The sequence below is a fragment of the Prinia subflava genome, chromosome 26 (genome assembly GCF_021018805.1).
Source record: "Prinia subflava isolate CZ2003 ecotype Zambia chromosome 26, Cam_Psub_1.2, whole genome shotgun sequence".
NCBI classification, from domain to species: domain Eukaryota; kingdom Metazoa; phylum Chordata; class Aves; order Passeriformes; family Cisticolidae; genus Prinia; species Prinia subflava.
This window is the reverse complement of record NC_086272.1, coordinates 1,154,104-1,181,146: the sequence shown is the minus strand read 5'-3', so window position 1 is coordinate 1,181,146 and position 27,043 is coordinate 1,154,104. Positions and strand designations below refer to the sequence as shown.

Sequence of the window (27,043 nt, the reverse complement as noted above, 5' to 3'; positions counted from 1 at the left end):
GTCCTCAGCCTTCTCCAAGGGCACGGCCCATCCACAGCACGGCTGGTCCCAAGCACTTCCCCATCCAGCCTGGACACCACCTAGAACGCTTCCTTTAGAGAAACAAACAGGAAATTAACGAAAATAGACTACAGACAAAAAGGGAAAATGGCACAGTGGATACTGGGGGCTGTTGGCAGGGCCAGGACCCCACACCCATTTCACACCCACCCCAGCCCATGCCCCCCAGCCCTGCCAAAATGCAGCTTGGCAGCCCACTGAAAAATCAGTTGCTTCCACCCCAGCAAAAGGGGGAACCTTTGTTTCCCGGCCAGCCTGTGCAATGCCCAAATCTGGGAGCATCCCCCTGTGTGTGCACTCATCTGCAAATTCACTGTGGAGCCTGGCTTTGAAGAAGGTGCCAGAATCAAAGTCCATCATCTTCAGCTTTGTGGTGGCCTGGTCGAGGAAGAGGTTTTCATCCTTGATGTTGTCCTGGCTGTCTCCAGCAGCAGCAGCCCCACCTGGCACAGCTTCTCCAGGGGCTGCTTCTCTTTCCCTGGGAGTGAGACCAGGCTGTCAGTGTTCTGCCCAGGGCCCCAGCTGGCAGTGACCCAGGACAAGCCAAAGCAGCTGGGATGGCAGCCAGCAGTGCTGGGCAGAGCAGCTCAGCTCCAGCACAGGGGCTGTGTGTTCCCATCTGATGACCCCTGTGCAGTGACACTGGCAGGACAAAAAAGTCTGGGTTCTTTGCTTCTGATTGCCAAGGCATGTGTGGAGCTGGAACTTACCAGGGCCCTGCATCGCTGTTTCTGTGGCTCTCTCCCTTCTTCTATGGCAGATGACTATCCTGTATCCAGGGATGACACAACAGGTCTTCTACTGAAGGCCGGTCCACATCCAGCATGGATAAACACTGCCGGATGACATCTTGGCACTCTGGCGAGAGAAACCAGAAACCGCCGGTCAGTTGGAGAAGGCTCCTGTCTGTCCCACTGTTCCCATTCTCAGGCCATGCTGCATTTGCTCAGAGCTGGGCCTAAACTTTCCCAGGAATTCCCTGTTTTGGAGGAAAGCAGGACAGCAGGACACGTGCCACCTCCTCAGCAGCTGCCACAGCCCACTGTTGTCTCCCAGCACTGGCATTTCCCCCGTGCCCAGAGATGAGGATTCACCTTGAGAGAGCCGTGGTGGCAGCGAGAGCTGATGGTCCCAGCTGATCTTGTGGCCCCTCCTGAAAGGGTGCTCCCCACACACCATCTGGTGCAGCAGGATGCCCAGGGACCAGACGGTAGCTGGCTGTCCATAGTACCAGCCAAACTGGTTCCATTCCGGGGGGCTGTATGACGGTGTTCCTATGGAATACAGATGGAGTTCATCAGGGGGATGCTGCTGCTCCCAGAGCCTGGCCCCAGCATCCCTGGGCGTGCAGGGGCTGCCCCAGTGGCACGTGGTGTGACCTGCTGCCCTCTGGCCAGCACCTGGGACTTGTGTACAAACTTAGGGTTGGAAAAGAAGCCACTGGTGTTGGAAGGTGGCAGTGGAAGCCCTGGCAAGGCCCAACCATGACAAGCAAAACCCACTCAGTGCTGGGGAAAAACCATGCCTTACTCGTCCCTGCCTGCATTGCCCCAAAAACCATTATGAACCCAAAGCAAACCAGGCAATCACAGCAGTCCAAGCCCTTTCTCACCTGCACACCAAACTGGCTGGTGCACATGTTCTGGCTCCCCTCTCAGCCACCCCCACCCACGGGTGCTTCTGTTTGGCTGGCTGCCCCAGCCCCAGTCCCAGTCCCAGGCAGAGTGGCTGGCAAAGGCTGCCAGCAGGGCTGGAAGCTGGTCCCCCCACCCACTTGTGTTCAAAAGCAACTGGGCTGAAGACTCAGTGCCATGAGTGGCAGGGAAAGGGAGAATCCCCAGAGCCACACCCAGGCTGGGCTGTGAGATGTTGGGCCAGGAGATGTCTGGAATGGGGAGCACACCCCTGCGATGGCTCACCTGCAAAGTGAGTATAGGCTGTGTCTTGTAGGTAGGTGCCACAGCCAAAATCGATCAATTTGGCCTGCCCGGTGGCCAGGTCAAGCAGGATGTTCCCTGGCTTGAGGTCGCGGTGCAGGACCCCGCAGCTGGTGCAGTGCCGCACGGCCTCCAGCACCTGGCGGAACAGCTCCCGCGCCACCTCCTCGCACAGGAACCGCCGTGCCCGAATGAAGTGCTGGAGGTCCTGAGAACGCTCCGGGCGCTCCATGATGATAATGATGTCTTTGGGGAGCTCCAGCCACTCCAGCAGCTGGACGACACCAGGGAAGCCAGTGGAGACCTTGTGCAGCAGCACGATCTCCAGTGGTGCGCTGGTGCCGTTGGGCTGTGGGAGGAGCACAATGTTGTCAGTGGGGCTGAGGCCGTGCCAGGGGTCAGGGACCCCTCAGCCAGCCCGGGATGCTCTGCGCCCTTTGCTGGCCCCACGCCCGCTCTCCCTCCAGGCGTCCTGGCGGCTTCCACCCTGCCAGGCCTCAGCTCATCCCCGCCCGGCACGGCCCAGCTTCTCCTGCTGGCCCCGCTCACTCACCAGCTCACCCCAATGCCGGACACGGTTCCGTGGCACCCTTTTGATGGCCACCTGCAAGCCAAGGGGAGCAGCAGGCTGAGCTCACTGCCTGCCCTGCCCAGCCCCAGCCTCCTTCTCCTTCACCCTCCTCCTCCTCCTGCGCCCCTTCCTTGTGTACCCACCACCGGCCCTGCCGCTCACCGGGGCACGGTCTGAGAGCCGTGTGGCCGCCCAGACGCTGCCGAAGCCGCCGTGGCCCAGCAGCGAACCCAGGCGGTACTGCTCCTGGAGGGCCTGCTGCGCCTTCCCTGCCGGCGAGACGCGGCTGTCAGCGCTCGGCCCGGGGCCAGGAACGGCCCCCGAGCGCCCCTCGAGCGGCCCGGGCTGGGCATCCCCAGGCATTTGCTCCTGGCAACGGGACAGCAGCGGCTCAGGGCCAGCGGCTGCGCTGCCAAGCGGAGGAGCTTGGGCTGGGGAAGCCGCAGTGGAGGCGGCGGGAGCAGCCGCGCCGCCTGTGTCCTCTGCGGGCCCAGGGACGAGCCGGGGCCGGGGCCGGGGCCGGGGTTGGGGCAGGGGCCGGGGCTCGGGCCGGGGCCGGGGCCGGGGCCGGGGCCGGGGCCGGGGCCGGGGCCGGGGCCGGGGCCGGGACCGGGGCCGGGGCTCGGGCTGGGGCTGGGGCTGGGGCTGGGGCTGGGGCCGGGGCCGGGGCCGGGGCTGGGGCCGGGGCCGGGGCTGGGGCCGGGACCTGGGCTGGGCTCGGCACAGGCGCAGCCAAAGGCCAGCAATGCTGCCCCAGCCCCAGGCACTGATGCCCGCCCAGCAGCGCCATCGCCAGCACTGCCAGAGCCGGGCGAAGGCGAGACCGCGGCGGGACGCCCGGGGGCAGGGACGGGGCAGCCCCGCCCGGGGCCGGGGGTGGGCCCGAGGCATGGCCCGGCCCAGCAGGGGAAAGGGAGACTGGGTTGGGAGGGGGACACTGGGAAAGGGAGAGGCTGCGGGACTGTGGGAGAGGGAGAGGGGAAGCACGGGTTGGTCAACAAAGCCGCTTTTTTCTTCTCTGCTGCTGCCGCTGCTGCCGCTGCTGCCGCTGCTGCCGCTGCTGCTGCTGCAACTGAAGCTCCAGGGCCGTTTGTCCCCTTGTCAGTTTTTTCCGTTGCCCCCTCTGCCTCGCACCGAGCCCTGCACTCCCCGGGGCAGCCCCTGAGCCTGTCCAAACACGGGAACTTCGCCGTTTTCAGTCAGGGCCCAGTCTTGACTCCTGCACAGTGACAGAGGAATCCCCTTGGCTGTTGCTGTGCATTGTCCCTGCTGAGGGTCAGACACTGTCACAGCACATTCCCTGAATGCAGAATTTGTACCTGACCCAAGCACTGCACTTGTGTCTCCGGCATTGCTTTCCAAGAAAAACGGGAAGGCAAACTGGATGTGCTCATGGTATTTTACAGTGTCTAAATCTTACCAAGTCTTGGATGTCAGAGGTGAGACCCATTTAGAATTAATGAGATGGAGAAGTAGTTTAAGATGGAAAGTGGGACAGAGAAATAAACAGAGGAAAATATCTTGGGTTGTTTCTTTCCACTTTCATTTCATTTCCGAAAAGCTGTTTCAGCTTTCCCAGAATCTTCTCCACAGTCCTGTCTGCTCTTTCCAAGAACCTTTCCTGGAGAACGAGTTGCACCATCTGTCACAAGATAGCCCACCCATGCAGCTTCTCTTGACTTTCCCCAACATGTGTGAAGCAGGAGTCTTGCAGCAAAGCAGGAGAAAGGTTTTGAGAACTTGACAACTTTTTCTTTCCTTTCCCCATGTGGGCTAGGGAGTTGTGCCATTGGGAAGGTTTTCATTGTTCCTGTTCTACCCGAAGCAAACAGGACGGGCTCCCAGGGGTACCTACTGGGAGTCTGTTATCGTCCACCCAAGCAGGAAGAAGAGGTGGACAACTTCTTCTCTAAGAAGCTGGAGAATGTTTCAGGATCACCAGCCCTTGTTCTCGTAGGTGACTTTAACCTACCAGACATCTGCTGGGAACTCAGTACAGCGGCAAAGAGGCAGTGCAGGAAGGTTTTGGAGTGGATGGAGGAGAACTTTTTGTGACAGCGGATGAGTGAGGCCAGCAGGGGAGGGACTATGTTCGACCTGTTGTTTGCAAATAGAGAAAGGCTGGTGGGAGATGTGGTGCTTGGAGGCTGCTTGGGGCACAGGGATCATGAAATTACAGAGTTCTCAATATGTGGTGAATTCAGGAGGGACATCAAAAAGATTTTTACATTGGACTTCTGGAGGGCAGACTTTGGCCGTTTTAGGAGACTTATTCAGAGAGTTCCTTGGGAAGGAACCCTTAAAAACAGAGGAGTCCAGGAAAGGTGGGTGTGCTTCAATGCAGAGATCTTGAGGGCACAGGAACAGACTGTCCCTGTGTGCTGAAAGATGAGCTGACAAGGCAAACGTCCAGCCTGGATGGGCAAGGAGATTTCAAAGGAACTTAGGAATAAAAAGAGGATGTATCATTTTTGGAAGGAGGGTCAGGTCTCTCAGGAAGTATTTAAGGGAACATGTAGGAAAAAAAATATTAGGGAGGCCAAAGCTCAGTTTGAAGTCATTTTGACAACTTTTGTAAAGGATAATAAAATATGTTTTTACAAATAAATTAATGGCAAAAGGAAGGGTAGGACCAACCTTTGTTCTCTACTGGATGTGGGAGGGAACTTAGGAACTGCAGATGAGGCGAAGACGGCTTGTCCTCAGGACAGCTGCCCTCCTGGGCTGGTAGATGGTGTCAGGGAGCAGAAAGGTGCCCCTGTTATCCAGGAGGAGGCAGTCAGAGAACTGCTGAGCCACTTGGATGTTCAAAATCCATGGGCCCAGATGGGATCCAGCCCAGGGTGTTGAGGGAGCTGGCAGATGAGCTTGTGAAGCCACTCTCCATCATTTCCCAACAGTCCTGGCTCACTGGTGAGGTTCCAGAGGACTGGAGGTTGGCCAATGTGTTGTGTGACCCCTACACCATAAGGGTAGAAAGGAGGATCCTGGTAATTATAGGCCAGTTTGATATGGGAAACATATCTAAAATTCAGATATTTAGAAGCATTTAATGTGCTTAAGCAGATGGAGGGGAAGCAGAAATATACAGCTCATTTAGCAATCCTGTAAAAGCAGAAAAACAACTTGTAGCAGAACACATGAGGATTTAGTTGCTAGGTAAAGGCCACAGAGATAAGATGTATATTGTGTATATTGTGAAAACTCAGTAAAGCAAGACTTAGGTATAGTGAAAACCCCATAAAGCAGAACCTGTGGCTTAAGAAATCAGAAAGAACCAGGCTCGTGGTTTTGGCCAGGACAAAGTGACCTGGGAGTTAGCCAAACCTTCACTGCACCTGCCCAGAGGAAGAGGTCAAACAGTGAACAACTGAGGAAGACCTCTTACTTCATCAGAAGACCCCAGCCTGCAACCACCAGGAGATGTGGCACCAGAGAAGGCTAATTATAATAGGAAGTGCAAGGAGGCGGAGAGTGGGCAGAGAATGGGCGGGGAGGGAGGGGTTGTTTTGTGGGATCTGAGTGTATTTAAACCTTAAACCTGTCTCAACCAGGTACGCAGGTATGGTGGGAAATCCCCCTTGTGTCCCAGATGGAAATAAAACTGCTTTACAGTTTTAATTGTTAAATCCTTATCCCACAGCTCAAGTCAGCCTGACCACAGTACCCAGTAGGGTACTGCAGCAGCTTATACTGAGTGTCATCACACAGCACCTACAGGATGGCCAGGCTATCAGACCCGGCCAGCACGGGTTTAAGAACAGAAGGTCGTGTTTGACCAACCTGGTCTCCGTTTATGACCAGGTGACCCGCCGGGTGGGTGCGGGAAAGGCAGTGGATGTTGTGTACCTGGATTTCAGCAAGGCCTTGGACACTGTCTCCCACAGCACCCTCCTGGAAAAGCTGGCAGCCCACAGCTTGGACAGGAGCACTCTGTGCTGGGTTAAGAACTGCCTGCATGGCTGGGCCCAGAGAGTGGTGGTGAAGGTTCTGCATCCAGCTGGTGGCACCAGTGGTGTTCCTCCAGGGTCTGTGCAGGGGCCAGTTCTGTTCAATATTTTTATTGACGACATGGATGAGGGGATTGAGTCTTTCATTAGTAAATTTGCAGCTGACACTAAGCTTGGACCGTGTGTCCATCTATTGGAGGGTAGGAGGGCTCTGCAGAGAGACCTGGAATGACTGGATAGATGGGCAGAGTCCAATAGGATGAAGTTTAATAAGTGCAAGTGCTGAGTCCTGCATTTTGGCCACAAAAACTTCGTGCAGCACTCTAGGCTGGCAAGAGAGTGGCTGGACAGCAGCCAGGGAAGGGGACCTGGGGCACTGCTGGACAGCAGGCTGGACATGAGGCAGCAGTGTGGGCAGGTGGGCAAGAAGGCCAATGGCTCCTGGCCTGGATCAGGAATGGTGTGGCCAGCAGGAGCAGGGCAGTGTTTCTTCTCCTGTACTCGGCACTGGTGAGGCCGCACCTCGAGTGCCGTGCCCAGTTCTGGGCCCCCAATTTAGGAAGGACATTGAGACGCTTGAGCACGTCCAGGAGAGGGCAACAAGGCTGGTGAGGGGCTTGGAACAAAAACCCTGTTAAGAACGGCTGAGGGAGCTGTGGTTGTTTCGCCTGGAGAAAAGGAGACTCAGAGGTGACCTAATCGCTCTCTACAATTCCCTGAAGGGTAGCTGTAGTCAGGTGGGGTTTGGTCTCTTTCTCCAGACAGCAGCTGACACAACAAAAGGACACAGTCTTCAGCTGCCCCAAGGGAAATACAGGATGGATATTAGGAAGAAGTTTTTCACAGAGAGAGTGATAAAGTACTGGAATGGTCTGCCTGGGGAGGTGGTGGAGTCACCATCCCTGGATGTGTTTAAAAAAAGATTGGATGAGGCACTCAGTGCCATGGTTTAGTTGAGGTGTTAGGGCATGGGTTGGATTTGATGCTCTTGAAGGTCTCTTCCTACCCAGTCATTCTGTGAATTCTGTAAGAAATTTAGGCTCAGCTCTGGTGGTTCATTGCCTCCTGGCCCAGGGCACAGCATCAGGAAGGTCTTTGCGTTCCAAGGCTTTGCTGCAGCCAAAGAAATCTCCTGGCTCAGGGTCACCTTTCCTGCTCAGCCAGACCCAAGAGTGCCCCAGCAACAGCAGAGAATGGCAGCATTGCCACGGGCTGGCACAGCAGGGGGAGATTTCCCCCTTGAGAGTGGCTCATATTGCAGTTTTTGCATTCAGGCAGCTCCAGATCCCTCAGCTTTGGTTGCACAGCAGCTGGAAATGCAAGGGCAGGAGCTCTGTTCATGCCCAGCCACAGCAGGTGACAGCAAGGACAGGCTCCTGGCAGCATGACATTGGTAGGCAGCTCCTTCAACTAAAGCTGGGGGCTGGAACTCTGTGCAGAAAATGCCCTGATGGTCTCTGCACCCAGGTAAAAGGAACAAAGTTTCAGTTCTGGCCTGTCTAGGGAGCACCAAAATGATTCCTTTTCAGGGCAACATCCCATTGCCGGCTGTTCCCCAACCCCCAGAGGAGAGCCCAGGGGCCAAAGGAGCTGCGAGCGGGGACTCTGCAGGAGCCGGGACAGCGAGAGAGCCCGGGCTGAAGGTCAGCCCCGGGGCGGGCAGGGCCTGGGAGGGGGCACAGCCCGGGGGTCCCGCAGAGCCTCCCTGCTGCAAAGGCCCGGCTGGGACAGCGGGGCAGCTGCCAGGAGCCGTGTGCCAGGGCCGGGCCGCGGGCGGGTGTTCAAAGCGCCTCCAGGGGAGCAGCTTTTTGTCCCGGCCCGGGGGCATTCCCGCGGGGTCGGGGTCCCTGCGAAGGCGCAGGAGGGCAGGGTGGAAGGGGTTAGTTTGTGGGTTTGTTTTTGGATTATTTTTTGTGGGGGTTGATGGCTGGTTGGGATTTTATTGTTTTGGGAGGGGATACGGGCAATGTTTTTTTGTGAGATGCCCCCGGCAGTTTGAACCCCCTTGGGTGCGGGGAGCGCTGGCGCAGCCCCGGCACGGGCGGGGCGGCCCCGGGCGGGCTGTGGGAGCCGGGAGCGGCCGCCCGGGCCCGGAGCCGCCGCCTTGGGCCGGGAGCCCCCCGGGCAGAGCTCTGTGCTCGGGGCCCAGGCCCGGGCGGCCCGGGGAGCTCTCGGTGGCCCGTGGGCCCCGGCGCAGGTGGGTCCGTGTGGCCGGGCTCGCAGGGGAGCGGAGCGGCCCGGCCGTGGCCGTGCGGGGCCTGTTGGGGCTCGGGGGGCCGGGCTGGGCCGGGCAAAGGCTGAGGGAGAGCGGGGGAAGCGTTGGCACAGAGGCCCCGGGCTCCCCGTGCCCCCCTGGCCACGCAGCCGGGCTCGGGGGCCGCCTCGCTCAGACCCGGCCCCGGCTGCGGGGGTCCCCGGGGCCCTGGGGAGGGGGCGGCGGGGGCTGGCGGAGCTCTGTGCCCGGGGCTGGGCGCGGCTGCCCAGGGAGCGGGGTATGCAGGGTCCCCCTGTGGTGGGGCTTGCTCTGCCCGGCTCAGGGGCTGCACTGTCAGCCCAGAGACACGTGGGGATCGCCCGGTACCAGCAGCGCTGGGAGGCAAACCCGGGAATGGGGGGAGCAGAAACGGGCAGTGCGAGAGCTGGGGCTGTTCCAGAAGCCTGGACAGGTTGGGAGCAAGGACAAGGGGGACCCATGGATACCCCAGGACTCTGAAAGAGGGACCCTGGATAGTGCTGAGCCCAGGGACACCTGTGATCCCCAAGTGGTGAGCCCGGAGAAGGGGAACCTCGTGGATTCTCAGGAGCCACAGCAGCCCAGAGAGGGCCAACACCAATACAAACTTGACCCGGGGCAACACTGACAGGGGGGCCTCCAGGACCCCAAAGTGGAGAGATGAGAGAGAAGAAACTCATGGTTGGGTGTTTTTGCTGAACCTTGGTCACTTGGTTATTTTGGAGAAATGAATCTTTGTGTTTTGGAGGTTTATATGGGCACCAGAAGCCCAGTGACTTCTAGAGATGGACTTGGGCAGGAGGAACCCCCCAACCCAATGTGCTCATACATTGTATTTTTCCCCAAAGCAGCATTTCCCATTCCCAAACCTTGACCAGATGGAGAAGGCAGCTGCAAGGAAGAGGAAGATGGCCAGGGACAGCCAGGCAGGTGAGGAGGAAGTCAGTGCCCCTTTGCCCCTCTCTCCTGCTCCATCTCCCAGCCCAGCCTGGCCCCGGCTGCAGGACAACCCCGCTGCCGACGCCGTCCTGCCGGGGATGCACTGGGGGGATCTCCTTGGCCTTCCCTCTGGCACGGAGTCAAATCCCATCCACTCCTTGTGCTTCCTCCCCTAGACAAAGAGCTGAGGACAGAGACCAGGGAGGACAAATCCCCACGGCAGAACCTCATGGAAGAGGCTGTTTTGAGCGGCTCCATGGTGCAGGAATGCAACGGGGAAGAAAAGTCACAGAGATCCCGCAGGAGAAGGGGCTCCAAACCCATCTCAGAGTACTCAGAGGAGGAAAGACCCACCCAGTGCTAGGAAGGTGGACAGAGCTTCAGCCAGGGCTCTGAGCTGGTGGTCCATGAGCAGCTTCATGATAGGGAGAAGCCCCACAAATGCTTGGAGTGTGGGAAGAGCTTCAGCTGGAGCAACACCCTGATCCAGTACCAGATGATCCACACCAGGGAGAGGCCCTATGAGTGTCCTGAATGTGGGAAGAGGTTTCAGACCAGCTCACATCTCCTCAAGAACCAGTGGATTCACACAGAGGAGAAGCACTTCTGCTGTCCTGTCTGCAGGAAGGGCTTCAAGAACAACTCCCACCTCGTCACCCACCAGCGCATCCACACCGGAGAGAGGCCCTGTGAGTGTCCCCAGTGCAGGAAGAGCTTCACCCACAGCTCTCCCTTGACCAGGCACCGACAGAGGCACTGGTAAGGGAAGTCCTGTGAGTGACCCGACTGTGGGGAGAGCTTTGTGTGCTGCTCCAACTCTATCCTGCATCAGGGGATCACGTTGGGCAGAGCCCTGATGACCCACATTCCCTGTGATCTGCACTGGGGAGACACTGGGCTGGTGGTCCTTTTGTTTGGTGGTCCCTAATATTCTTTTGATTCCTCTTCATCCCTTTAAAACAGACAAAATTGGGATAAAAATGAACAAATTCATCAAAGGCATCTAAAGGCTCACTTTTTGCTAGTCTTTTGAGGGGATCTGGGATTCAGGGAGATACTTGAAGGGATTTAGGGATTTGGGGGTATTTGTTGTCATTTTCTCCATTTCTTGGCACTCAAAGAGATGAGAAGGTTTGATCTGTTACCTCAAAACCACTCAATGCCACTGAAAACTATTCAATCCCACCCCAAAATTTCTTGATTTCAACAGCCCCTCAGGGTGGAACGGGGTTGGAAGGACTTTGGTGAAGTGTGCTGCAAATCAGGAGGGGTGAGATGGGCATTGGGTGGAGTGGGATGGGTGGGATGGGGTTTGGGAGGGGTGGGATGGGGGAAATATGTCTTGGGAAGGGGGTCCTGATGTCCAGGAGAGGTGGGATGGCTTTGGGTGGGGATTGGGAGGGTGTGGTGAAATCTGGAATGAGAAAGCCGAAGGCTGGGAATGATGAAGGGAGAGGGAACCCATTCCTGAGGGAGTTTTTGGGTATTCCACATTCCTGAAGGCATTTTGGTGCATCCCAGGTTTCTGAGGTGGTTTGGGGGCACTCCCCAATTCTTGGCAGGGGGTTCCTGAGCACAGCTCCATGGAGCCCCATTGCCAGGAGTGGTTGCTTTGGGCACGAGCTCAGAGCTGCAGCCAGAGTCCATTGCCTCGGTGCTGGAGAGCAGAGAAATGATGAAAGGCCCCAGATATCTCCAGGGTGTGTTTGGGGGGCCAGGACAAGTTCTGCATAGGTGGGACAGTCACTGCCCCAGCCCCAGCCACTGCAGCCTCTGGGCCAGCCCCAAAGTGGCTGCCAAGCCCCTGGCACCCCCAAAACCCCACCTGTGTGAGGAACCAGAGCAGGTGAGGCTGTGACACGGCTGTGACACTGACACCTCCCACGGCCCCGGAGCCTACAGCAGCTGAGATGGGCTGGATCCAAGGTCTTGGCTGTGGATGTCTCTCTCTCTCTTCTCCTGACTTCCTCTTCTCAAAATATGGATAACTTGAAGTTGTAGGGTTTAGCGTTTTCTGAGTCAGTGCTTTGTAAAGTGCCTTACCATATTCCAGGTTTAATATAATTTACAAGCTGGGTACTATTTCTGTGTAAATGTTTACATCATAGGTTATAATTTAGAATAAATACTGTTCAGTGCTGTTCTTTTGTTAAATTGTGTAAGGTGTAAGTTAAGGTTAAGGTAGAAGCTAAGTCCTGTTAGTTTGAGCTCTGTTCAGCTAAAGGCCATGTTCCTTTTATTCTTGCCCTCACTGTCCTCGTCACACACACACAGAGGGACAGTTCTCGGTTTGTTTGTGGTTTGATTGCTGGATTTGGTTTGGTTGTGTTGATGCTTTCCTTCCTTGGTGTGCCTAAAGTGTCCAGTCAGGGGTAGAGTGACTCTTGCCAAGGAACTTGGTCATGCCTCACCACCTGTGCTCCTAATTGGTGACTTCTGTCAAATATGCTAATCTGCTAAACTTATAAAACTGTATTGACTTCATGGAGGGGTTGGGCATTTTGTGGACATTATCTGTATCTGCCCCTTGGAGGCCTCCAATAAAGATCAGCCTTTCTGTTACCTCCTCTATAATATTATCTCCAAAGGGTGTTACTTTATTTCTAGGTTCTGTAAGGCATCAACACAGCGGGGTCTCAGGGCACCCAGGAGACCACAGTGACACAATGACATCTTGGGGAGCCAAGTGCCAGCTGCAAACACAGCGGGGCCTGATGGAAGCCAGGAGCCACTTGGAGAGTGCCAGGGCACGTGGAACTCAGTGCCCGCTGTGACACAGCACAGCCCCATGGAGCTCAGCAGACCACGGTGACAACGTGGAATCTCAGGGATGCAAGGCTCTACTTGGGCAGAGTGGGGTCTCCTGGGACACAGGTGCCACTGGGGCATTGCCAGCTCTTGTATAACCCAGTGCCCCTTTTGACACAGGGCAGCCTCATGGAACTGTCCTGGGGATGGTTCATAACCCATCACCATTTTGGGTTGTTTTTTGTTTTGTACCAGGAATGGTCACTGCCTCCCCTCCCTGCCTCTGGGAGTGCTGCAATGGGTGGAGGGGCAGCCCGGGGTCCTGCAGGGGTTGGGGGCCAGGGGCTGCTCTTCTTTCTGGTTGCGGTGCTTGACTCAGTGGCCACGTGGCACAGCGCATCTGCTTTGAGGTCTTGTTGCCCTGTGGTTTTGGTCTTTTGCTTTTTTCCTCTTGTTTTTTTTCTCCTTCAACACTGTTACTGGGGCTTGCCAGCTTGCTTCTCTGCTCCTCTGCTGCTTGGGAGAGGAAAAATTCTCTGCACCTGGTGGGCTCCCGCAAGGCTTTATCTTCAAACCTGTCCTGGGGGTGGATCAGGGATGGAGTCTCCCAGGATCATTTGTGCTTAGCGGGTGGACTGCCTGACAGCTCCAGCTGACCATGGAATGTCGAGGGTCGCTTCTCATCTGCCCCTGGACCTCTGGGGATCCATGACTTCCTTCCTGTGAAAAAGAACTGTTCTTCTCTTCCAGGGACCCATGGCCAAAAATGGGATTTGGCCTCGAAAATTCTGTTTATCCAAAGAATTCTTCCAGCCAAAAGCTTCCAGGAGGGAAAAGTCTGTCTAGCTTGGCCTCCTGGGGGCCATGTCTGGCCACCAGATCTCCTCTGGTGATCTACCACCAAAACACTGGGGCTCTGTGCTTTTCTTCCTATGGAAAAGGACTGTCGTTCTTGTCCATGAGCCCATGGTCAAAATCGGGATTTTAGCCCCCAAATTCTATCCAAGGATTGCTCCCAGGGAAGAGCTGCAAGGACAGACAAGTCTTGCTGGCCTTGGCCTCCTTGGAGCCACATCTGATCTGCCTTCAAAACATTGGGACTCCACCCTTTCCTTGCCATGGGAAAGAACCGTCATTCCAGGTGTCCATGATCAAAATCCAGAAGATTCCACTTCCAAATTTCAGTATATCCAAGGATTGTTATCAGATCAAACCTTCTGGAAAAGACAGATCTGCCTGGCTTGGCCTCCCAGGGGCCACCTCTCATCTGCCTTCAAAACACTGGGGCTTTGTGCTTTTCCTCCTATGGAATTAAACATCTTCCATGTCCAAGTTCCCATGGCCAATACTGAGAATCCATCTCCCAAATTCCATATATCCAAGGATTGTTCCAAGACAGAAGTTGCCATGACAGACAGGTGTGGCTGCCCTCACTTACTGTGGCCACCTCTCATCTTCCAAACCTCTTGGACTTTGTGCTTTTCTTTCATATGGAAAAAAACCCATCCTTCTTGACAGGGCACCCATGGCCAAAACTGGGATTCCACCTCCCAAATTCCATTAATCCAGGGATTGCTCTCAGACAAAAGCCACCAGTACTGTCAGGTCTGGCTGGTCTGGCCTCCTGAGGGCCAGCTCTCGCCTGCCTTCCAAACACTGGAGCTCCATGCTTTCCTTTTCATGGAAAAGACTCATCCAGCTCGTCCAGGCACAAATGGCTGAAAGTGGGATTCCACATTCCAAATCCCCAATATCCAAGGGCTGCTCCCTGACAACCCTGCCTGGACAGATGGATGTGGCTGGCCTTGGCCTCTGGTGGCTGTGTCTCATCTGTCTCTGAAACACTGGGACTCGGTGCTTTCCTTCCTCTGGAGACCACTGTGACCCTGCGTGGGCTGGTGGAACCCAGGGCCATGGGGACACTGCAGGGCTTGTGTGACCAAGGGGGCCACAGTGATCCTGGGGTGTTCCATGGATCCAAGGGGCCACAGTGATCCTGTGGTGTTCCATGGGACCAAGGGGGCCACAGTGATCCTGGGGTGTTCCATGGGACCAAGGGGGCCACAGTGATCCTGTGGTGTTCCATGGGACCAAGGGGGCCACAGTGATCCTGTGGTGTTCCATGGGACCAAGGGGGCCACTGTGGCACTGAGGGGCCCCAAAGAACCACGGGGCCTTTGTGACACTGCAGGGCCCCATGGAACCAAGGGAACAGGGAACAGCTCTGGCTGGCTTGGGCTCCTGGGGCTGCCTGAGGGGTCCGGCTGACCTTGGAATGGTGAGAGCTGCTTCTCCTCTGCCCCTGGAGCACTGGGGCTCTGTGCTTTCCTTCCTATGGAACAGAACTGTCCTTCTTGTCCAGGCTCTTGGCCTCAACCTCTTGACCACAATACAGGGACAAAGGAGCTCTGTGCTCAGTGGAGTGGAGAATGAGGACAGGGGATGAGAGTTCTGGGAGGGACTGGAAAGTGGTTTCAGAGATGATGTATCCTATTAACCTAGTAGAAAACAGCCAGAGAAAGAAATTATTACTGCAAAGGGCAGCAGGGGAGGCACAGAATAGACATGAGGAGAAAGGAATTTCCCTGCCAGGGCAGGGCTGTGGTGCAACACATCCCCCAGAAGGAGTCTGGAGCAGCCCAAGGCTCTGTGTGCCCAGGCAGAGGCAGGCAGGACGCAGAGCTGTCAGCAGAGGAAGGGACCAGCCAGGTGGGGCAGCCGGGGGATGAGGACAGCCTGCAGGGACAGAGGCACAGGGCACGGACACCGTAGGACAGCCTGGGCTGCACAGGGCACAGGCATGGGCAGCAGCTGAAAGGCCCTGACACAGCCAACTCCTGCAGCACTTGGGCCATGGCTGCTGACCCTGGGCCTGAGGCATCAGAGGAGACAAGTGACCCTTGCAGGCCTGGGGCCTCATTGCCTCCTTGTCCCTGCTCAGCAGCCTGGCAGGGGCCGCCCCATGGTGCTGCCCTTGACATTGCACATCCCCACATCCCAGTGGCCCGGGAAGAGCCCTGAGCTGTGAGGGAGGGACAGGATCTGCCTTGCCAGGGGCTGGGGCTCAGGCCTTGGCCCTGTGCATTCCTGAAACCCATCCAGGTTTGCTCAGCATCAGAGACACCTTTGCCTTGTTTGTCCCCACCTGTCATCACTGCCTACAGTGTTCTGCTCTGACTGGAACCTCAGGACGCTTTCTCAGTCGTGTCTCTTAGTGGGAGCCATTAAAACTTGAAGAAACTTCAGAATTTCAATATAATTTTGAATTCTTGAGAAGTTTCTTGAACACTCTCTCAGGGACTGAGTCTCATGTAAACAACACCAAACCTCAAGAGACTAATTGAAGTCCTTAAGCTGTGTCTGTGCTGCTGAGCTGGGCTGGGCTCCTGGCACAGAGGCAGCTCCTGGCAATCAAGAAGACCTTCAAAACGCCATTTCTCCTGAGGAGCAGCTCCTCTCCCAGCCCAGCAGGGCTGAGGGTGCTGTCTGCAGGCACCTCAGAGCAGTGAAGCAGACAGAGGCTTAAAGAAACTGGAAGGACAATTACGAGGTCATTCATGGGGAAATGTTCACCACTTGTGACACCATAAGTCTCTGGCTGCAGGGATCTCCTCAAGCTGACCCAGGACAGCACTGAGGTGACTGTAAGGATGGCTCTGCTGCCCTTGCTGCTTTGGGGGAGGATGTGCTCCAGAGCGGGGCTGCCCTGGGCACCGTCAGAGGGACAGGGCAGGAGCTGGGGCTGCAGCCAAGGCTGCCCAGTGCTGTGGTGCAGAGCAGGTCCTGCAGCCCTGAGGGCTCTTGGCCAGGCCAGGGCATCTGCCACCTGCCAGGGGCAGCTCTCAGCCTGCCTAGGAGCTCCCCATGGACTGTGGGGAGAAGTTGGAAGTGGAAGGAGCCACCCCCATCAGGGCAGATTCCTGCTGCTGTGGAGATGGTGCTGCATGGCCAGGGCTGCTCTCAGCTTTCTCATAAAGGAAAGGGAAAGGGGCTCTCAGGGTTGTCTGTGCCACTGACACTCCTGCACTGTCACCCTGGGGATCAGCAGAAGTGCCTCAGATCTCCCTCAGAAAGTGCCTCCTCACCTTGCTCTAGCTACAGACAGCAGCAGCAGCACCTTGGCTTGAGCATCTCTGTTTGTCTGAGCAGCCCTTAAGGCCCTGGTGCCAGGGAGATGCCCCTGGGCAGTGCCCTGTGCTGGGAGGGGTGTGCAGGGCAGAGCTGAGCCCCCAGGGCAGGGCTGGGCTCTGGGAGCACTGGCAGGGACAAGGCTTGGATAGAGAGAAAGTCTCTCAGTTCCCAGCAGGTGCAATTCCAGGCAGCATAGAGGCAGACCAACCCTGGATAGCCTTTCCTGTGTAGCAACACAAAAACAACAATGACCACAACAACAACCACAACAACAACAAAGAGGAAAAAGAAAGGAGGGAAGAGTTTAGGGAATTTTTTTTGACTTTGGAGCTTTCAGAAATTCCACTTTTTTTCAAGCACATTTTAAGTATTATCACTCTGAAATAGAGAGAGGTGTAATGAACAAAGGGCACCTCTTTGTGCAGTTATGGCTGCACTGAGGCACAGGGAGCCCTGTTTTCCCTCTGCGTTCAAAGGTGTTCAGGCTGAAAGTGGTGCTGAAGATGAGGCAGGAACTCAGCAGCACAAACCCGAACACAAAAAAGTTTAGAAAAATTCCCTTGCAATAAGTAATTTTGAGGGGATTACAAATACAATATATAGGATTGACAGAAGGAATATGATACCACTTTCTCAGTGTCTTCTTTCAACAGCCCACAATGCCCAGAGTGAAGAAATGTCCAACAGCAGCTCCATCAGCCACTTCCTCGTGCTGCCATTGGCAGACACGCGGCAGCTGCAGCTCCTGCACTTCTGCCTCTTCCTGGCCATCTCCCTGGCTGCCCTCCTGGCCAACGGCCTCATCATCAGTGCCGTAGCCTGCGGCCACCTCCTGCACAGCCCCATGTTCTTCTTCCTGCTCAACCTGGCCCTCAGCGACCTGGGCTCCATCTGCACCACTGTCCCCAAAGCCATGCACAATTCCCTCTGGGACACCAGCACCATCTCCTACTCAGGACGTGCTGCACAGTTATTTCTGTTTGTATTTTTCATTTCAGCAGAATAATCCCTTCTCACCATCATGTGCTACGACCGCTGCGTGTCCATCTGCAAACCCCTGCACTACGGGACCCTCCTGGGCAGCAGAGATTGTGCCCACATGGCAGCAGCTGCCTGGGCCAGTGCCTTTCTCACGTCTCTTCTGCACATGGCCAATACATTTTCCCTGCCCCTGTGCCAGAGCAATGCCCTGGGCCACTTCTTCTGTGAAATCCCACAGATCCTCAAGGTCTCCTGCTCACACTCCAACCTCAGGGAACTTGGGCTCACTGTGCCAAGTGCTTTCCTATATTTTGGTTGTTTAGTGTTCATTGTTTTCTCCTATGTGCAGATCTTCAGGGCCGTGCTGAGGATCCCCTCTAAGCAGGGACGGCACAAAGCCTTTTCCACCTGCCTCCTCACCTGGCCGTGGGCTAACTCTTTGTCAGCACCTCATTTTTTGCCTACCTGAAGCCCCCCTGCATCTCCTCCCCATCCCTGGATCTGGCCCTGTCAGGTCTGTACTTGGTGGTGCCTCTGGCTCTGAATCCCCTCATCTACAGCCTGAGGAACCAGGAGCTTCAGGCTGCAGTGTGGAGACTGATGACTAGACGATTTCAGAAACACTTAACTGCTGGCCAATTTCTTGCAAATCACTTGTAATAGAATTGATATTTCATACTACTTCTTGGTTTCATTTTTGAGGTTCTTTTTATTTGTTTTACTTTTTAAATCTTATCCAGAAATTAAAGTCATTGTTTCTGCCACTTCTCATTTTTTTTTCTCTCCACCTCTGTTGCCATGAGATTTTCCTAGTTTGCTGAGCGTTCATATTAAAGTAGAAGGTTTGCACCTTCATGCTCCTTTCATGTAAACACCAGTTGTATTCTGTAAACATTGCCACTGTTTTCACATTCCTTGCTGGAACAGACAAGACTGTGTGACTGTCCCTTTGACCAATGTGGTTGAGAGGTGGTAATGCCACTCTCCAATCCATGGGCATCTTGCTAGAAGTATATAATAGGAAGTAACAAACAAAGCAGGAGATTCTCCCTGCTGCTCTGATCTCCCCAAATTCGTGGCTCCATGTGTCTTTTCAGGTGAGGCTTCCAGCGACATCTGGAGCCCACGTGGTCAACTTGCAAGCTGTGAGACGAGAAAAAAGAAAAAAGAAGAAAAAACCCCGTCTTCCATGGCTGCAATCAGGAACTCACGATGTTCGCAGAAGATCGACTCCTAATAGAACTTCTCTGATCATTTTTGGTGTCCCGTGAAGCCGAGCTACCCAATGGACACGTAAGAGAACTATACACTTGGGGCAAGACACGTGGAATTTTTTATAGTGCTGAAAAGCACTTTCAATCACCCCATGGAAAACCCTAGGGAAAAGCCTTTTTCCATCCGTCCTTGATGGAGATTCCAATGCGGGCATGCTCTTGGGGTCTTGGGGCACAGTCTTTCTGTTTCTAAGACAGACTGTTCGAGATTGGGATTCGGATTCGGGTATTGAGATAGACAGCAGATCGGTTCCCCTGCCAGCAGCTCCATCCCTTTCAACAACGAATGCTCTGAAGCAGGGTTTGAGCCACCACGGGAGGTTCTGACCCCCATGTCAGGGGTTGAGTGTGGCCAGCGCAAATTTTGGGAGGGCTGCGAAGTTTTTTCAAGTCCTTTTGCTGGGTCAGCGTGCGCTGGGGCGGCCGGTGGGCCGTGGTAGCAAGGAATCCCAGCCCCTGGATCGGTGGTGCCTTCTGCAAAGTCGCTGGGTGCAGAGGCATCCCTCCCCCTCGGCCCTGGAATGTGGACGGAGGCGCTCCCTGCTCCTGCGCCGTTGGCGGCCGTGCTGGAGGGGGCCCCTGCGGAGGCAAACCCCCCCCGCCCTGCCCCGTTCGTGAGGCGCTGGGACACCCCCATGGCCCGGCCCTCCCCAGCCTGGCCCACCCGGGGCCACCCGGTGGCCGAGCGCGGTCCCGGGCTCCCCGCGGCGCTGCCACCGCCACCCCACGCCTTGGCCCTGGAGTGGGGACAGGGGCGCCGCCTGCGCCATTGGCGGCCGTGCCAGTGAGGAGAGACCCTGCGGAGGCAAATCCCTCACGCCCTGCCCTTCCCGTGCGGTGCCAGCCCGGCCCTGCAGCCCGCCCCCTCCCCACACAACCCACCGAAAGCGGGCTGGGTGCCGCGGTGGCCGTGCCACTGCCACCCCCCCCGGGCTGGGACCTGCCCAACCGGTCCCAGCCCCCCCCAAACCGGCAGAGGGCTGAGCACTGTGGCAGATCTGCCGCCCCTCCCTGCCCCGTGTGGCGAATTCCTCCCCGCACAGAGCTGGGGGGCTGAGCAACCATGCCACTGCCACCCCCCCACTCCCCCGGCCAGCACTTGCAGGCTGAGCGGGGAGCAGGGGTGGCAGCCGTGCCGCTGCCATCGCCCCCCGGCCGGGACTTGTCTGCCCGGTCCCGGGCCCCCCCGAACTGGCAGGGGGCGGAAAGCCGTGGCGAATCTGCCACGCTCCCCTGGCCAGTGCAATGTACACGAGCCCGCACACAGCGGAGACTGAGCCGGCGTCTCTGCACCATCCCCGCTCCCCTGGCCGGCCCAAGCCAGCTGTGAGAGGGGCGAGCGAGGCTGAAGCGTTGTCAGATGTGCACGCTCGCCCTGCTCTGAATTGGGATGCAATTTCTGGTCCTGCATTGCAGGCGAGCCCGGTTGCTGAGCTGACGGAGCCGCTGTCTGAATGTGCAGCACTGCCCCAGCCTGTCCCGAGAGCTGTGGGCTGTGGTTTCACAGCCTCACGGCCACGCTGCCCTGTCCTGGGCAGATCTGCCTCCCTTCCGAGGGGAGGTAGTCAGGTGTGATCTCAGTTTTTCTGATGTCATACAGCTGATCAGTGTAAAATTTGTGGATTTGACCTTTCCATATGAAATTAGATGCCTGGCTTTGGCGTTATTTGGACCTGTTCAGGTTTCTAGCTTTGAAGACAATTGGGAACGACTGGCCACAGAAGTGGCTGTCCAAAATAGTCAATTGTCTCAAGAAGATCCCTGGTTTGGGGTCAGAGCTGATTTGCTTACCAGGAGAAGCGAATATGCTCACCCCGATGTGCAGTTGGCTTTTCTCAGACTGTTCTGAATCTGTGCAGACACATAGGTATATCTGCACTGGTAAAAACTATGTTATCCTCCTCTCTAAAGCAGGAGTTCTTGGGTATAGTCCAGAAGCCAGACGAGACCTTTGTTCAATTTGTAAGGCGTCTGATGCATTCTTTGGAGAAGCAAGTTGAGGATAGCACTTTGAAAGTAATTTTGCTAGAACAATTTGCAAGGAGCAATGCTAACGCGGCTTGCCAGAGGCTCCTTGGAAGCCTTCCTGAAACTTCTGATGTCCTGGAAATGATCCAGGTCTGTGCGGTTTTGGACACCTCTGACTTTAAGGTGTCTGCCCCGGCTGCTGCCCCACAGCTGTCCCATAAGGGGCTGAAGAGTGAGCAGCAGACCCAGGCAAATGTTCAGGCCAGTGGAAAACAGGGAAAGGAGGCACAGAAAGTGACTCCCTTGTTCTTCTGCACACGGTGTGGCGGGCCAGACCATACTGCAGACATATGTAAAGCAGTGGTTCATGTTGATGGCCAGCCCTTGCCAAGCCTGAAAAGTCGGAAGCGGAGAAAGCGCCAAAGACGTCTGGGGAGCAAAACAGTTTCCTAAGCCCTGGAGCAAGAGCAAATTTGGCTAGCTTGCAGCCAGCACCTGCAGTTCAGGAGGTGTTGATGTCACCACAGTAGCAATGGTCATTTTTGGACTCTTGCGAAGTGCACACTTGTGCAGTGGTTCCCAAACCCACCTCCCATGTTGCATTCTTTGAGAAAATTCAATTGCTCAATTTGTGTTTTTTAAGTCCTCAGGTTCGGGGATCGGTGTCATGAAGGCGGCCGCTTCAAGTCTGCTGAGCTGCCTCAGGTGCACTGGACTGATCCTGTCTGATCCTGAAACCTTGTGTACTCTGTGCCACCCTGGTGCCACCCATCAGAGATGGCTCTTCGAGATCTGATTGACATGGACACGGATTTGGCCATCCTCTCCTTTCCTGTATGGCCTCCATAGTGGTTTTGGATCCTGTGGAGCTGCCTGTTGCAGGATGGGGTGGTGCAGCGTGATGCTGTGGGAGCCAGCAGGCTGTGTTAATCGAGGATTCAGAGGAACTGTTTGCGATGGTTCAGTTTTATGTACTGTAGCCACTGTGCCCTTTGTGGGGAATGTGCACGAGGTTTGGGGGTGTGGTTTGGGACAGAACTTTGATTTGAGTGATTTTTTTTTCTTGGAATGCTCCTGCCTTTGCATCATATTGCCTTTGCATAATATTGCCTTTGCATCATATAGAAATTTGAAAAATGAGGGCTGTCTGGTTGAACCATTGAAGAACATGCTCGGGGTTCTTTGAGCAGGTTACTGCAAGGGGATTCAGGGTAAAGCCCTGCACAGCACAGGCAGAATCAGGCCAACAAGCAACCCTCACACGATGACCAAAATGAAGGTTGGTAAACTTTGTACAGGTTATTTTTTTGGGTTTTTTTTTCCCCCATTGTACATATGTTAATTTTTCTTTTTTTGTTTTCTTTTTTGCAACAGTTAAAAAGGTGAGGTGTCACCATGAGATTTTCCTAGTTTGCTGAGCGTTCATATTAAAGTAGAAGTGTGCACCTTCTCATGCTCATTCATATAAAAAAGGAGATTGTGTTTTGTAAATACTGTCATTGTTTTGAATTCCTTCTCCAATAGAAGGGGAGGTTGAATGACAGCCTCCTTGACCAATGTGGTTGAGAAGTGGGAATGCCACTGTCCAATCCATGGACATCTTGCTAAAAGTATATAATAGGAAGTAATAAACAAAGCAGGAGATTCTCCCTGCTGCTCTGATCTCCACAAACTCTGGACTACGTGTGTCTTTCAGGCGAGGCTAACAGCGACAATCTCCCTCCCTTCCTCTCCTGCTCTTCCTGCCCTTGCTCCTTTCTCCCCTTCACATTGGATTGTTCACCGAATTCCGTACTATTGACTTGGGCTCCTGGTCCCGTTTGCCCCTGAATTTGGGCAGAGGCACCTCAAGGATGGCATCTGAACAGCCAGGGACCCTTTCGGTGCCCTTAAGGCCCTCCCTGCCCACAGGCATGAGCCCAGCAGTGCTGATCCCTGAGCAGGGAAGCACTGTGGCTCCCAGCGGCAGCAGAGGAGCCAGGGCTCCAGGCTCCTGGCCGTGCTCCACTGCTGCTGCCAGCCCAAGCTGTGCTCCCTGGGCATGGGGCTCCCCGAGCCCTGGGCACAACCTGCTGCCCTCTGTGCCCCAAAGCCTGCGCGCTCCAGAGGCTGCTCTGGGTGCCCCTGGGCCCTGCCAGCTGTGGGGGGACATTCCAGGCTGTCCCAACCTGCCCTGCCCAGGGCACCAGGCAGGGGGGAAGGGACAGAGAGCCCTGGCAGCCCCCAGAGTCGCTCTGCTCATGGTGGGGGAGGAAGCAGAGCCGGGCAGGGCTGAGAGAGGGACAAGGAACACACAGGGACAGGGAACGTGGAACACACACAGGGACATGAGAACAAGGCCACACGGAGAGCCAGAGCTGCTTTGCTGAAGCCATTTATTGATTCTTGCAGGGACATTCCCAGGGCTCCAAGGGGGTCAGGGCCTTCTCCAGGGATGATCATCTGTTCATGCTGCTGCAGGGGGACAGGACACGAGTGTCACCACCAATTCCAGACCTGAAAGGCAGAACCCAAATTGGGATCCCGCTCTCCTCTGGGACATGAGAGGGCCCTTGTCCCCAGCCCTCTCTGCAGGGCCCTGCAGCAGGAGAAGGGATTTGGAGCCCTGCATACACCTGGCACTGCACTTGGCTCTTGAGCTCCATGTGGCTCCCAGAGCCCCTCAGCCTGGAATATCCCAAAAGCTCCCACAGCCCTCCCTGCTCCCTCAGGGACACTGGTTGTCCCCAGAGCTCCCCAGCGCAAGGAAAGCCTTGGGGACAGCTCTGTCCACCTCAGCCCAGCACATGGATCAGGGACAGTCCCCTGCATGTCCCTCTGCCATCGCCAAGGTCTGCACAGCCCAGAGGGCTCAGGGATGTGCCCTGGACCCCGAGGATCTTTGGTGGGGCTGGAGAGCCCTGAAGATTTCTCACCAGGGCATCCAGAGGGGCAGCTGGGCATCACTCCCGCAGAAGCTTCACCTTTTCAGCCAGGGGGGGCTGGGGGGGAAAGCAAGGGTTAGAGCCACACTGGAGGGTACTGGGGCATGTTGGGAGATACTGGGGTATGCTGGGGTATACTGGGGTGCACTGGAGTGCCCTGGAAGGCCATGACCAGGACAGGGGAAGCTCTGGGCCCAGCAGAACTCCAGGTACCCACCTGAAAGCTCTTAACTCATGGGAAGCCAATCGGTTTTTTCAGAGAAATGGGCAGATGTCCCTGGTCACTGGGGTGTCCCCAGTCCCAGCAAGGCACAGGGGGACCCAATGGCTCCAGTTCCCACACTGGTGCCCCAATTCCAGGACTTACCTTATCGCATACACCCCAACCTGCTACTACACCTCCCTGTGGAAGCAGAGCAAAGGATTAGTCTGGAATGGCCCTTGTGGGGCTCAGGGGATCACAGGCGTCCCCAAGCCCCGTGGCTGGCCCCGGTCTGAGGGGGAAAATCCCTTCTGCTGCCCCCAGTCCCACTCCAGGCAGTTTCCCCTGATCCTTGTTCCTGCAGGGACCATGGTGGGGACGGAGACAAGGAGAGCGAGGGGAATTTGGGGCCTCCAAGGATGAGGGGAAGGAGTGGGATGTGGGGAACCCAAAGACAGTGAAAGGGGGGAGCTGGGGGTCCCAAGGGATGGGGCTGGGGGTGTTGAAGGGATGGGAATTGGGGAATGTGGGTGGGGAGGCAGGAATTCCAGTGGGGGGGCCATGGGGGCTGAAGTGGGGAGTGGGTGGGGGCAGGGGAAATCCTGGGCAGAGGAGCAAAATTGCTGGGTTTGGGAGGGGCTTTGGGAGTGGCAGTCAAGGAGGGGGATTGGGGGTCACCACTGCCATGGGCAATGAGAAAGGGAAAGGACTGGAGGGCAAGAGGAGAGGAAAGGGATTGGCCATGATGCTCTTTGGGGGTGACTGGGGTGCACTGGGCTGGGTGGGAATGCAATGGGGAGCCTGGGGAAGGGGCAGCCTTGGGAAGCTCTGGGGTGCACTGGCATGCACTGGGGTGCACTGGGATGCCCTGGAGGATGATGGCCACGAGAGGGGAGAGTATGGGCACAGCAGGAGAACTCAGGGTACTCACCTTCCTATTTCCAATGCCACCAACTTGCTGTGGAAAGATCATGAGATGTGTTCACTGGGGTGTCCCCAGTCCTGGGAAAGGTTGGGGGTGACCAAAGTGCCCCCCAGTTCCCACACTGGTGCCCCCAGCTCCAGGACTTACCCCAGCACACACAGGTTCACCACTGCCATCCATGTTGGCTGGGGAAGAAGAGCAAAAGGTTGGTGAGGATTGGCCCTGGTGGGGCCAGGGGTGCACACAGGTGTCCTCAGCCCCCCGGCCCATGGCTCTTCTCAGCTTACAGTCCCTGACATTTCCAGCAAATGTTCCCTCCTCACGGCACACTGACCACACAGAAGGCACCTCTTGTGGCACAGGTGGCAAAACCCTGCAGACACCTGACTTGACTGTTTGCCTTGGATTTTCCCCAGGAGCCAGCAGGAAGATTTTCCTTTGGCCTCTTGTTCCTTTGTGCCTCCTTTGTTGAAGGATTGAGGAGCGCTGACCCAGGAGGGGCCCAGGGACATTTCCAGCCCCTGCACACCTGAGGGGCCATTGCGGGTGAGCCCAGCTGGGGCTTCATGGGCTCTGCACAGACGTGCTCCTGTTTGCACATCAGCAGCTCAGTGGAACATGGAAATGTTCCCCCTTTGGTGCCTGATGCAGGGAGGGGTTAGAGAATTCACCAGGGGGATCTGAGGTGCAGCTGATCTGTCCTGGGCTCTGTCCCTTCCTCTCCCTGAGCAGGACTCTGAGCAACTTGGGACATTTCTGATTTTCCTCTTATCCTTTCTGTGGGATGTTTTCCACACTCGGGTTCCAAATCAATTTCTGGCCCAGCCATTCTCCACAGGCTGTGACTCCACGGAGGTCTTGTGGGGGATCACAGGGGGAAAAGAGGAGCCCGTTGTGCCCACATTTCCATCTCCCTTCCAAGTTTCCCAGAGCCCTCCCGTTGCCAGACTCCCTCAGTGGCTGCGGTGTGCGGGAGAGGGGGGCAGACAGGGCAGGAGCAGGGGCTCTCAGTGCTGCTGGAGTGCTCTGGCTGGGATAAGGGGCTGCTCAGCAGTTGCTGGCCAGAGCAGAGCCGTGCTGGGTGTCCCCATCAGTTCCTGCGGCTGTGCCCTGCTCCTGTTCCTGCTGCAATTGGGACAGGTGGGGTTGGGCTGCAGTCGCTGGGCTACCTGGGGGCTTTCTGGGAAGGGCTGCAAAATCCTGCCCTTGATCTTGGGCAGGCATTGGCGCTCTGTGCTGGGCCCTCCCTCTGCTCTGGGCACGGAGACAATTGCCCATTTCCCTTCTTGCCTTTTGTCCTCCCAGGTCTTTTCAGCAGAGGACACACAGAATGGCCCCTGCCCCACCTGGGCCTCCATCGTGGCTCTGCTGTCCTTTATTCCAACAATTCTTCAGTGTCTGGAACATCCTGGTGAAACCACAATCCTCCTGGTGCTCTTTCTCAGGAAGAGTTTCCCAGATTTTCCTGAGGCTCACCAGCTCTTTAGGAAGATCCCCAGGGATTTGCCCCACCCCAAAGCAGTGTAGCCATGGCTGACACGGAGGGGAAACACAGGCAGGTCCCTCTGAAGGTTGTCCCCTCCAACAGGCTGGGCCTTCAACCCAAGCAAGTTCAGGAGGGAGGCAGAGCCATGAGGTTTGAACCCAGGGAGCCCCAGCACCAACTCTGTGTGACACAGCTGGGCCCTTCCAGCCCCTGCTCCACATCCAGGGAGGGGAACAGGGCAGGTTTGCATCTCCAGACACACAAACACCAGGCCATGGCCTTGGCTGCACTGGCTGCCCTGCAGCCAGGAAGGATGCATGGAAACAGAGGCTGACTTGGGAGAGATGCAAAAAGAATCCAGCCACTCTCTGGGAGAGCAAATTGTCAGCTGCTTCCTCCAGTGCCAGACACCAGGGCCAAGAGTAAGGAATTGGAGGATACAGAGCCCAGCTGGGGAGTCCTTGCAGGAGATGTGGGCACTGACAGTGGCATTGGGGCAGCAGTCCTTCTGCAGTCCTTCTTCCCCATCCCCATCCAATTCCAAACCCCTCCAGCAGCCCATGGGACAGACAAAGAGTGCTCTGGTTTCATGTTCTGCCTACAATGGTTTGTGGTGAAGGATTTTCATGAGACCCAAGCTGGGGATCACAGACTGGTGGTGAAAACTTGCTTTGGGTTCTGAGGGCACTGGGAGGTTTGGCTGAACCCCAGTGA

The 27,043-nt window shown here is 56.2% G+C and overlaps 1 protein-coding gene across 1 annotated transcript; it reads right to left on the bottom strand.

Moving 5' to 3' along the window:
* Positions 1–811: 811 nt before the first annotated feature.
* On the bottom strand, positions 812–26,201 carry LOC134562175 (serine/threonine-protein kinase pim-1-like). Its single transcript, XM_063419600.1, has 7 exons — positions 26,190–26,201; positions 3,239–3,486; positions 2,731–3,094; positions 2,551–2,601; positions 1,980–2,346; positions 1,155–1,334; positions 812–918 (listed from the first exon to the last, which is right to left on the bottom strand). The coding sequence occupies exons 1-7, from the start codon at positions 26,199–26,201 to the stop codon at positions 812–814; spliced, it is 1,329 nt and encodes a 442-aa protein (XP_063275670.1).
* Between the last annotated feature and the right edge of the window lie 842 nt (positions 26,202–27,043).

Coding starts and splice junctions, on each gene's coding strand:
- LOC134562175 (XM_063419600.1), bottom strand. Junction 3,095..3,238: donor CGGCCCCGGCCCCAGCCCCG/GCCCCGGCCCCG, acceptor GCCCCTGCCCCA/ACCCCGGCCCCGGCCCCGGC. Junction 2,602..2,730: donor GGCTCTCAGACCGTGCCCCG/GTGAGCGGCAGG, acceptor CTTGGCTTGCAG/GTGGCCATCAAAAGGGTGCC.